Below are 13,067 nucleotides of genomic sequence, written 5' to 3' on the forward strand. Positions count from 1 at the left end.
GCATTACAAGTCAGGCACTTTAATACAAGAGGCAGAAGTTGCAAATTTGAAACGTCATTTAATAGAAGTTTCTCCAACCTTTCCCAATAATAAAAACAACTCCTTTGAATGTTTTTCTGGAAAATTCCTTTCCAAAAGTATAAAGAGTCCACAGGGCAATGTCCAGAAATGCTCGTGGAACACACCTTTTCTCTCTTTGATGGAGCCAGTAAAATGCCCTACACCAAAGCAATAGCAGTCAGAATCTCTATTTCTAAACTGGAAGACGCAACGGCCTTTTCTTTCTGCTCTCTCCTTCTTTCCTTCTTTTCCTTTTCTTCTTCCTCCTTCAGCTTCATTGCTGGAGGTCCATTATTGTTTGCAATTATCTGCAACCCCCCTCCACCAAGTTATAAATCCCCACTCCACTAACACAAGAGGGGGCTATGTCATTTCCTTTAGTCAACAAAGTGAGGGAAGTGAAGTGTATCACATCTGAGCACAATCTTTAGCATCCAGTTCATAGTTTGCCATGTCTATTTTGCGTTGGCCATAGACCAGCTGTGTTCCTGGTAGGGGCTGCTCGGTCAAGTGTGAACATAATGTGGAGTCAGAGCTAATTTGGATGGATATGTAGTATAAGTGAAAAATACACCTTTCTTGTGCAGAACTTCCAAAGGTACAGGGATTTTGTTACCATAGGCTATTTCAGCCAGTCCTGATAGAATTGCTAAGGAACCTAAATCTGAGTATTAGCTCTGCCAATTACTGGCTAAATTCTATCTGGATCTGCTTTTACTATGAAACATTGGCCTCAGTTCTATAAAATGGGATTACTACCGTTGGCTAGCTTTTAGGGTCATTATGAGGATAGAAAGACTTAAAAAAGGCTAAATAAGTTATTATTTGTAAAGGGCTTAGAATAGTCCCTAGCAAATATTAAATAGAATATTAATATTTGTTAAATAATTTCACTTGTGTATGTGTGTGTAGAACAAAGTCCAGGAAGGCATAGAACAGAGTATTAACAGTTATTTAACATGTTTCCTCCTTTTTGTTTTTTAGCCACATCTTCTGTATTTCTGGGGTAATTTAAAAAATCTATTCAAGAACTCCTAACTCCTTTGCATTGAGAATCTGTTTTTTAAAAATTATACTTAAAAAAAATGTAGGCGTTCTTATATTTCATTACTTCCACAGGAACAGATCATTACTTTTCATATGAAAGTCAATAGGAAAACAGGTGTCAGTATGTGGAAGTTCTATTAATGGGAATTTTCTTGAACCATGGAACAGGCAACATTTGTAGCCAAAATCTTGAGAATGAGGTAAAATATTTAATTATTGTTATGCACATTTTATTTTGCATGCATACTCTGAAAATATTTTGATTTCTAATGTGACTCCTCAAATAAGAAACAGTTGTTTAGTCATTAATAATACTACCCCTGCTTCTCTGGGCCAGGCTCAAAGGTCCATGAAAGATAATCTCTGGCTTCTAATATTACAACCTTTGGGGAGACAGATCAATGAGGATCAGCGTTGCTTTTGATGGACAGGGTAGGGGTAAGATCAGGTCACTTGCTGGCATTGTTGTCATTGCAGCAACCTTCCTGCTCGCTGTATCCAATCCCTTTTATTTGCCCAAGCTGAGAAGGAGTCTTGACAAGGATTTACACAGAAAAATCATGATCCAAGAGCAATCATTAACACCCATATCTATGACTGGCCACAACCATCACAGCTGGAGATTTCCATGCCTGAGACAAACGAAGGAGAACAGTGAGGTTGTTTCTTTTTTTATCCTCCATACTCATCATATGGGCTTTTTTGAGGGGGAGAGGGATGCGTGGGATGGGGGAGTGGGGTGGAGAGGGGTGCTCTGAGTTACTTTGGGAGGGTGGAGAAAACTCTTCTGGATGGTGCACATACTATAACAGATACCTAACTCCAGGGAGATTAGGAAGGGCTTCCCTCAGGAGGTCAAATCCAGGAACAGAAGGATGAATGAGATCAAGCTAGTGGAGTAGGAGGAGGTAGTGGGAACAGCATGCAAAAAGCTCAAGGTAATAACATCAAAACTATCAAATAATAATAAACAAAACAAAACATCCATATGGAAATTACAAAATATTGCTGAGAGTAACTGAAAAAGATTTAAATGCATGGAAAGGTACATTACATTCATGGATTGTAAGACTCAATATTGTTAATGTTATTTTCTCTGTATTTATGTAAAGATTCTAGGCAATACCAAAAATCCTAGCAGGTTTTTTGTTTTTAAAGAAATTGATAAGCCAATTAAAAAATTTATATGGACATAGAATGGATTTAGAACAGCCAAAACAGTCTGGAAAATCAAAAATGAAATTGGAAGACAAACTACCTAATTTCACAACTTACTATAAAGCTTCACTGATCAAATAATCAAAGAGATTAGTGGAACAGACTAGAGAATTCAGAAAGAGACTCATACATATACATCAACTGATTTTCAACTGAGGTGCCAAGTCATTTCAATGGAAGGAAAGGTTTTTAAACAAATGATGCCGCAACAACTGTATATTCCTTAAAACCTACCTCTATAAGTGAATATTGATTTCAGATGAATCATAGACCTAAATGTAAAAAGCTAGACCCATGAAGTTTCTGTAAGAAAACATAAGAAGAATTTTCATAACCTTAGGGGGGTAAAGATTTATTACAGAGGACACAGAAAATATTAACCGTAAAAGAAAAAGATAAATTAGGCTTATTGAAAATTAAGATGTTCATTCTAAAAATGAGTAAGTAAGCCGCAGACTGGGAAAAATATTCTTAATACATATACTGACAAATGACTCATATCCAGAATGTATAATCAACAATATAAAACCCTAAATGACCTAAATTTTAAAAATAAGCAAAAGACTCGAATAGACACTTTATAAATGATGCTTAACATTGCTAGTCATCAGAGAAATGAAAATTAAAACCAGAATGAGATACCATTTCACATCCACCAGAATGGTAAAAATATAAAAACTTGACAACATCAACTATTGGTGAGGATGTGGAGAACGAGAATCTTTATACGATGATGGTGGAATAGAAAACGGCACAACCACTTTAGAGAATAATTTGGCAATTGATATTCATTTCTTCAAAGACCCAGCAGTTCTACTACTAGATATTTATCCTAGAGCAGTGAAAACATACGTCTACAAAAAGACTTGCACAAGAGTATTTATAGAGCTTGTTCATACTATTTTCAGAGTGAAAACAATCCAAATAAATACCAATAGGAGAATGGATAAACACATTTTGATATATTTATATGATGAAATACTACTTAGGAATAAGAAGAAACCATTGATAAACATAACAAAGTTGTTATTTTTCAAGGGAAAAAAAACACGTTGAGCAAAAGAAGCCAGACACAAAGGACTATATCCTAAATGACTTCATTTATATGAAGGACAAAAATAGCAAAACACATGTAGGGGGACAGAAATCAGAGTGTGGTTGCCTTTGGGGTGGGGGAAATTGAACAGAAAGCATGAGAGAACTTTCTGGGCTGACAGAAATAGACTGTATCTTATTTCTGATGGTGTTTGCATGGGTATATATGGTTGTCAAAACTTCCTCAACTCACAACACTTAAAATCTGTTATTTATTGTCTGTAAATTATACCTCAATTTAAAAAGAAAGCCCAGGATAAAAGAGCATGGCGTGTTTACAGGTGTAAATGACTAAGATACTCAGGGCTGATGTTAATTCTTCAATTTATCTCAGAAAGCAAGAGTTCAAACCCCCATCCCCTTCATAAATTATTCCTATATTTTAATCCACAGTGATGAAAGAGGTATTTATTAAAGCCCTTTCTCCTCATGGTATGTGTCATACAGTGGTTGAAAAAAAATCAAAATTGATGAAATAAATCTTACCTCAAATGAAATAACCTAGGACATGTAAAAAAGAATTAGCAGCATGTGTGAAAGGACACACCAGCTGTTTTTAAAAACTGGCTGGTGGAATACGGGCTATTTGAGGAGGGAGAAAACTATTCAGGTAAGCTTCCACACCCTACTCCTTCTCCAATTATACTCAGTAAATTGTATCAAAAATAAAAATGATTGATAACTGAAAAACAAATCCTGTGACCTTAACTGATTCATGAATCTTTCTCTTGTACGTGATTTACTTCTATAGCAAAGGCACTGTGTCTCTTCCAACTCATCTTTGTATCCTTAGAAGAATCTAGGCCAGGACCTTGAAAATAATGGATCCTCAGCAATTACTTATAGACTTGAATTAACATATCAATGTATTTACTGATTAGTTAGAATTTATGTCCAGATTAATGTTCCTATAATAGGAAATTTACTGCAATTATTTTATAACATTTTCATATAAAATGTTTGACCCAGCAGTGATCCCATTTGGCAATTTATGGGAAATATATTTAAAAGGAGTTATGAAATGAAATATAAGTCCAACTCACCTCAGCTTAAAAATGTAACCATACTGTAATTACCTGACTAGGCTTTTTAAAAAAATTATTTAAAAAAGTACAATTGTTAAAAAATATAAAACGCAGACAGACAAAACCCACTCAGTTTAGTTTCGGTCTCCATTTGAATCTCTAAGTGATTATAAGGCTGCAAGTCCACTGTTTTGAACTGAACACCACACTGGCAAGATCAGAAAAGCTGTGCACTGAGAAGGAAATTGTTATTCCTGTGATAGAACTTCCTCTCGTGAGGCTCACTCTGCTGGCAGCTGAGACTTCAGGGGACTCTCACTAGGAAAACCAGCAGTCTTTTAATCACACGCCACAAGCACATCTGTGACGCTTTGCAGGCAGCCTTCTCCCAAGACGCTCCTGCTGTGCTCCTTCCTCAGCACAGGAAGTTCAAGATGGCTGACGCTGCTTCTAATTATGCCAGGACCCTCCTGAGTGCCACTGGGCTTGCGTCAGGGAGACGGATGGCACAGCATCAGATGTGAATATCTCACTCTAAATGGGGACTCCCACGATCATGTTATTTTTGGGAGAGCAGCTCTCTGGCTGCATGGATATCACTTGAATAGAGTAGCCACGTTCTTCTGCAGCTCTTGCTCGATCCAGATCCACCAGGCACATGCACTGTTTTCCTGAAATACAGTAGAATGGTATCATGAGACACCCTTCAGCAAATGGTGCAATTTCAATTCGTAAGGGATTCTATACGATGACAAAATCTATAAGTACTATGGAGAATGATGTTTGCCCCCAAGTTCTGTTTAGTCTCTTTGAACTTAATTCCTGATCAGTATGGAGAGAAGACAATTACAAATACGTAACATTTCACAGATTTGTTTCTACTAGTAATTTAAAGAGTATTAATCTTTTAAAATGTATTTATAAATAAATTCTGAAATAAAAACTACAGATTCTATTTCCCACTTTGGTTAAAAATCCATTTTTAAGAATTTTTCTCTTCATACTCCAGGAAAATACATTATTTGTAATGTTGTAAAAAATATATAACATCTGCCATTAAAAATATCTAAAATAATAACCAAACAAAAGGACACCTGAAAGTCATGTTACATTTTGCATGTGGAGATTTTAGGACAATGAAGAAATGAGAAATAGGAAATACTTGAGAAAACTCTCAGTTGTGTGCAGATTATTTCAGGTGGATGTGTAATGTTGAGAGTAGTATAATCTTAATTGAATAGAGCTCCTACCCCCCTATGAAATAGTGGTATTCAATTTTCTTTCTAGTCTTGGGAAACAAAGGAGGGAACGTGACTGGCAACCAAAGCAGTTAATTTCTGTCTTTTGGTAAGTGCAAACTTCTATTTCAAAGCAGCTAGGGAAAAAAAAGCTGATTTGGGGTTGAATGTATTCAAAGCTAAGGTTTACTTTTATAATTTCAATTTCTTTAAATTCAATACATAAACGTTTTCATCCTCTTGGAAAAAGGTTACTGACATGCAGAACTTCATTCCATTTTTTCTCAATAATTATAATAATGCCTAAACATTATTTTTAAACATTATTTACTTGAATGACAGCAGAAACTGCTCAACTAAAACAGCTTCAAAAATGAAGATAGACAACTGATTTAGAAAAATTCTTCTGTGGAAGGTAGAATCCTCCCAGATAAAAACAGTGGAAGGTAAAATCAATAGGTAAGAAATTGACAACAAGAGGTTTAGATTTAAAATATTTTGCACATTTCCCTTAGAAGGCCTCATGCCAAGAAGGATGAACTGTGATAGAAACGATATAAAAAGAGATGTCTAGAATTCCACTGAGGCAAAGTCACCCCTCTTCATCAACAGCTGCATAGATGACAGGTTTTTTTTCCCTTTAAAATACTGTTCTTCCTTTAAGACATCTGCAAATGTCCCCCCACCCCACCCCATCTACTTTTCAATTTAAAATGAAACACTCTCTGTCAGAATGGGATGCTCTACATTCCTTTGGTACCCACCCTGGGTTTACACTGCAGTTCATTTACCCTTGGCTTTGATCCCAGTCCAGCTCATTTTTCCTTTGCATTATGTAAAAGAGTCTCATGTTTTTACACGTTGAAGAAGTGTCTTCACAACTGAAACTCAGTTGTTGGGAGTCTACCTTTTGAGGCCTGAGAAGCTTCCTAAAATGTTCACAGAACAGAAGTATGGCCTGTGCAAAGATGTAGACATTTGATGGAGTCCGTGATTCTGAACTTGACTTTCCTTCCCTTCATGTCAGTGATCATGAGAAAATGCTCCTCCTTCTCAGCTCTAGCAGTTTCCCTTCCAATCATTCCTTCTGGTTTGACGCCTAAAACATCAACAGGTACACCCCCATCCAGCACATCAATTATGCCTTCACTGAGTCCAGTGGAGCTATGTCAAATGTAACTTGATATATACATGTAAGTTGTACCTCAATATACATACTGGACTGTACACTCAAGTGTACATACGACTAACTCAAAATGTTGGAAACTAGAAAAAGAGGAGGAGGAGGGGAAGGGAGTAAAAGAGAGAGGTTGCGTGTGGGAAGGTAAGTTTTTTCCATACGTTTATGCCCCAAAGTGTGAATAAAGAAGGAACTCACTTGCTCCTTCAGAATTAGGTCTCAAATGCCTCTCCAATTGTGATTATCCTTCTATGCTGACTCTGATTTTAGATTTTAAAGGTACCTAGTTTTTATACAACAGGGTCCCTGAATACAAGCTAACCCCTAGACGTGGTACTCAGCCAAAGAACCGGCAATCTGCATTCCACTTCATCATGATGGTCTACAATGTGGGGCTTTTCTGAATAATTTTTAAGATTAGTTTTGATTATATTCAATCATGTAAAGTCCTAATCTTGGAAACTAACCTTCCAGTGATGCACCTCTATCACTGGGCATTGGGGGGGGGGGGAAGAACTGCAAAAATGGGTAAGAGCTTTATGTCTGGAATCAAATAATTTGGGTGTGGTTCCATCATCTACCAGCTGAGGGATCCTGGCTAGGCTTTTGTCCCAACAGCACATATTCCACATGTATTTTTATAAGACTTTTCTGAGATAATGGATGCAGGACATTTAGCTCAGAACTTAAATGCGCAGTAACTGTTAGCTGCTATTATCCTTCTAAATGTGATTTCTTTTTCTAAAGCAGAGTCTTGGATAAGTTCATTACTTAAACCGGAAATGCTATTTTTCTTCCAAGTTAGGTAATGTTAAATATTACAAATGTCAAATATATTGGTCTATGATTAAAAATATACAGGTAAACTTTTTTTTTCTGAGAAAGAAAACATTATCATCCTTGTTTACACATTTTGTAATGTATCAATTTTGGCATGCTGAGTTGATTTTTCTATCTTGCATTTTCTTCTGCAGCTTTTGATAGATTCTTCAGTTTGTGACAATAAGAGATTTAACATAATAATTCTACTCAATGTATGAACATTGAAAATACATTTAAAAGTATTAAGGTTGACAAAAATGGGATAAAATGCTGTTATAATTACAGAGTTCTTTTCAAGATACATTTTTTTTTCTGGGAAAAATAAACTTTTGTGCCTTAATGATAAATGGACCATTTTGAAGTCCCCTGTTTTCCCATATAGGGCTGGTCTATTCATTCCTAGGCACCTTGTACATAATCAACTCAACATTTGCTCTGTGAGAACACATACCTATGAGCCTTCGTTGGGGTGGAAGCTGGACAGCTGTCTGGTCTGCAAATCTGCACAGAATCATGTGTTCCTATAAGAAAAAGCAACAGAAAATGGGTTTACTTTAATCTTCTGCTTCAAACTTAAAAAAGAAAATAGCAACTTTTTTTTTCTGGAACTCTCCATTGTTTAATTGAATAAACTACTGCACAAATAGTACTTTTTTAAAAAGTACATTTTCAGAAAATGGTACTCAATAATCTTTTTCCCTTCAAGGAGACTGCTCTTCAGATGTAGTTCTTAAGAACAGAGGTACAGAAGGTCCTCAGGGCCCTTTAACCAGCTGCTTTTAGCCAAAATATGCTTACAATTTGTGGTTATAATGTGTTAAACTAAAAGACCTAAAATTCACTTATATTTTCCTTTTAATCAAATCTGAGTCTCAGGAACATGGCTCCAAGAAGACATTTTAAGTGGCTTTTCCTCTTCCTACAAAGAAAAGGAGGTACTGCCAAAGGTCACCACCGTGGCCTCTGCCGTTCTCCCGGGTCCCCAGCAGGGTGTCGGACTCCCCCCTTCACTCAGTCCCCTCAGAGGAGAGGAGGCTGGTTCACTCCCTCCCCTCGCTCCAAAGGCTGCAGGAGGTGCATGTACTTGTGCTTTAAGACAGACTGTAAAGGGGACTGGAGAGAATGAGAGGGAGATCATTGCTTCTGCTTAACAATTTTAGGAAAGGTTACATTAATGGAAAAAGAGCAAGGCTTCAGAGGGACAGAGAGGTGGTGAGTCTGCACAGCACTCTTACATCTGCAAGTAGTCAAAGGAGTGGTGAGTCAGAGCTGAAATGACTGCAGTGCTCCCATGACAACTGTTCACTCAGAACAGCTGCAGTTTCCAAGTGTGTAATGGGCTCACCTGTCAGCTTAGCAAACGCGTTGAACTGACTCATCATTGGTCTCCTTGGTCTTTGGTACATTCAATGTGAGGTCTCCATTTTTTTAATAAGATTTTTCTGATTACCTTATTAAATGAGTGACTGGGTGATGTTGGGTCTTTTTCAAGGGTTACTTTTGTCTCAACTTTTATACATTAAAGAAAACCTCTTTAATGCTCACTATAAAATTTAGTGGCAATGGGTAGGATACTGATAAAATGGCTCAAATGAGTAACTTTTATTAAACTCCTGTGAACTGGCACAAACCAAGGGGCAGAAGAATAATTTAGAACTATGTAATTTGAAGAAAAGGCAGGACAAAGCATGCCCTTTGTCCTCATGTTTATAAATTAAAGTTCACTACAAGTAATGTCGAGGAAATTACAACCTCAGATGAGGTTGGTTTCCCTTGCCCTGGTAAGTCTTCTCATATTTCAGTGGAATTATTTGTGTATGTGTTTGCCCCAGTAGAAGTTAAATTCTGAATGGGGAAGGCACGTAGTAGGTATTCAGTAGAGATTTGCTGGCTAAATTGAACTGTGGAGGAAAACACTTCTAATGTGACTCTCAAGGTACCTGGGCACTAAGTCCATTTAGTTCTGCCTGCCAGCCCACCCACCATGGTTAAGAAATACTGAGATATCACCTTGCAACAGCATCCAAGAGGTTAAGACTTCTCCGTGGAGCATTCACACCCAAGACAATCAAAGGGTGAGTGGCCAAAGAGCTTTGAGGGCGTGGAAGAACGAGGAGATAAAGATAACTAGGGGAACTGGGAGCTTTAGGCTATCTGGAAGAGCCTGGGTGCCCTGTCTCTAGAATCTAGAACTTCTACATTTCCTCCAGCCAGTGAGGCTGTGGTGCCCTACCTCCTCACCACCCCAGTTTTTTATCCTCGTAGAGTTTGCTTTACTTCACATCACTCAAGGAGGGATTAAAAACAAGGGTCTAGTTTTTGGTTTTTGTTTGTTTTCCAGTTTATTTTCTACTTTATTGGCAGGGCCTTTTAAGAGAAAGTTGAGGTGTTTTGAACATTATGAAAATAAAATTCCTGAGGTCCTAACACTTCCAAAAACCTCTATAGTTAAAAAAAAAACACCCCTATATTTCCCTAGAATATGAAAACTTTAAATTCAGTAGACGAAGATTAGATCTGGTTCTATACTTAGATGGGTGGGGACAGGAAAGTTGGGGAGAGGGGAGAGGTGAGGGTAGGAGGAGGGGCAGGAGACAGAGTTAGAGGTGGGCATTCACTTAAGAGTGACAAAGTAGGGGTGAAGGAGATATAGGTGCCAGGGTGGTAGAAATGGACATTTTTAGGTTACTGTACCTCACAATTCCACTACTGGAAGGGAAAGAAGGTAAAATTCCCAGAAGGCAGGGGCTGGTATACAAAACGAGACTATATATTTTATTGAGTCTGTACTAGAAGTGTAATTAAGCAAACTAAGAATCCAATGTAATTAACAAACTAATTTATCAGCTTTTAATGGGATTATGTATTTCTCACAACTGTTATAATTTCTTAGATCGCACTTCTATCACATTATTGATCAATTAATTAGTTAGTAGTGATGTTCACAAAGCTGCAAACTGTTTTGCTCAGACTGCTGACTCAAAACTATGCAATGTTCTGACTACTGTGGGAGACAATTCTGTGTGGGTCTTTTGTGTTTCTTCATGTCTTATGAGCAGAGTCATTGTCTTTGTTCCAGACCAGTGGCTGGTCAACTACGGCCCATTGGCCAAACCCAGCCTGTGACCTATTTTTGTATGGCCCAAAAGTTAAGAATGGATTTTACATTTTTAAAGGGTTGTAAACCAACAACAACGACAAGGACAATGCAGAATATGTGGGGGGGGGGGTCTGTAAGTGGCCAGCAAAGCCTAAAATATTGACTGTCTTACCTTTTACAGAAAAATTCACCTCTGTTCCAGATTATCTTTTCAAAGACATTTGTACAGTCAACAGCCTTGGAAACTATACAGTGTCTCCCTCTGGAGAAAAGGGGAGGCATGCTTACTTAATGATTACACCTTAAAACATCTGGGTTTCCGAAGCTCAGTTTCCCTCCCCTGTGATAGGACTCACTGTATATGTGTTAAGGGTCATCTGGCCCCTTCTGCGCTGCCCTGTGGGAACTGGGCCTCGGGAAGTCAGTGGGAAAATGATGGTAGTTACTCCCATTGCTGTGAGCTACACTGTCTTCTGTTGTCCCTGCCAGCATCCATCAAACTGTGGCAGGCTAGCTTGTGAGCTTGCGAGGCGGGTAAACTCTCAGACCCTTCACAAATCTTGTCAACTACCTAAAGATTAATCTTGATTTGCCAAAAAGAAAAAAAAAGCATATCAGAGTTTATGAGTAATTCAAGTATAAGTATAGGTTATATACTCCACTAGAAATTTGAGAAGGAAAATATAAAGAAGGAATAAAAAGTATATTAGGTAAACATCCAGATGTTTATAAGGTTACCTTGTACGATAATGTTTTCTTGAATTGATCACTGAAATAGAAAAGAAAAAGGAATTACTCATCATTTTAAATACCAAAGGTTAAGAGTAGAAATAATCTTAAAGAAACTAAATTATAAAAAAATTTTAAAAAAGAAACTAGATTATAAACAAATATGTATGTTTTATCTGAAGGGTATATAACAATATCCTGAACTAAGAACTATGCCAGTTTGAAACATCTTATAAAAAGACAAAAACATACCATCAGTCTGTAATTAATTTTTAAAGAATTTCTTTCAAAGATTGTGTACACTATTAGAGAAGCACAGCCAACTCTTTTCTCTTCCCTGTATGGGTGCACACAGATCCAGGCATTTTAAAATGTAGCTTTTATTGTTATTCAGGTGTGTGAGACCAACAGATTAGGAGAGGACTGCCAGGGAAAAGAAAGTCTGTTACTCATAGTTCCCAAGAAGAGGGGGCAAGTCATGTCATGCAGGGTCACGTGGGGAAGCACCAGGGTCAGTCATGAGGCAGAGGCAATGGAGTAAAACACAGACAAGAGCCTCTATTATGGATTCCATGGGAAGGAACGGTAAGCCAGGGTGAGCAAGCTGAGGACTGGCTAGTTTGAATAATGTCATAGGTTCTGGAGCACAGGGGCTGTCCCTAGTTGTCTGGTATCTGGCCCTAGTGTGATTAGGGCAGAGGGGTAGTGACCTGGGAGTAGTCCTCTAATGACAAAGGGGGCACATGTCAATAAATCTGCAGAGATGTGACAACGTCGACAGACACTAAATTGAGACTTTAAAATCAGTTAAATGAGACTGCAGGCTGAATAACTCAAATTAGCACTCTTAAGAATCTTCATAGTGCTAAACTTAACCAATTTCTTGATGAGTTGTAAAACATATGTTTTATCTATTTTATCGAAGATTTAGAATAAAATACAATTTCAAGTATTGAATAAGCCTCAAATTATATTTTAGTTTTTGCTTTTCCACAGTTCCTTTGGTTTTCTCTTAAGTAGTTGCAAATTGTAGTAAGGAACAAAACAATGAAAGAAAGAGAAGGCTATTCTTTTACTTTGTTATTTTAAACGACTTACATAGAAACCTTTAAGTATAAATTCTAATGGAAATTTCTAAGGTTTCTTAAAAGCAATGATGCAAATGATCAAGAAGTCTTTTTTGACACATTATAGGATTTCCAAAACTAACACGTTTAATTTATTCTATAATTAAAATGATCAGCTGGATTCTCAAAAACTATAAATCAGAGTGAAATGTCATAAACCAAGAAGGGCCCTCTACTAGGTTGAGTTAAAGTGATGAGAATTAAAATGTCTCCCTCTTCCATGTGGGATAAGGAAGTAAAAACGGCCACTGAGCTTGCAGATTAATCACCACCACCCATGGGCAGAATTTAAAACTACTACTGCTACTACTTCACTGAGCAACAGCTCACATTTATGAGTGCCTACTCTGTGCCACTTCTAAGTGGCTTACATATATATCATTCGATCCTCATAAAAACCTTCAGGTAGTTACTATTTTAACCCCC

The 13,067-nt window shown here is 37.3% G+C and overlaps 1 protein-coding gene across 1 annotated transcript in view; it reads right to left on the bottom strand.

Annotated features, from left to right (window-relative positions):
• GSTCD (glutathione S-transferase C-terminal domain containing) overlaps nucleotides 1–13,067 on the bottom strand; it is a 117,181-nt gene that overhangs the window by 6,028 nt on the left and 98,086 nt on the right. Inside the window, exons 11-13 of the mRNA XM_010980667.3 lie at nucleotides 11,524–11,554; nucleotides 8,137–8,206; nucleotides 2,560–5,116 (exon numbers count right to left, since the gene is read on the bottom strand). Of these exons, the coding sequence (XP_010978969.1) occupies nucleotides 4,980–5,116; nucleotides 8,137–8,206; nucleotides 11,524–11,554 (238 nt within the window). The 3' untranslated portion in view covers nucleotides 2,560–4,979. The remainder of the gene's footprint in view (nucleotides 1–2,559; nucleotides 5,117–8,136; nucleotides 8,207–11,523; nucleotides 11,555–13,067) is intronic.

Source organism: Camelus dromedarius, chromosome 1, assembly GCF_036321535.1.
Source record: "Camelus dromedarius isolate mCamDro1 chromosome 1, mCamDro1.pat, whole genome shotgun sequence".
NCBI lineage: Eukaryota > Metazoa > Chordata > Mammalia > Artiodactyla > Camelidae > Camelus > Camelus dromedarius.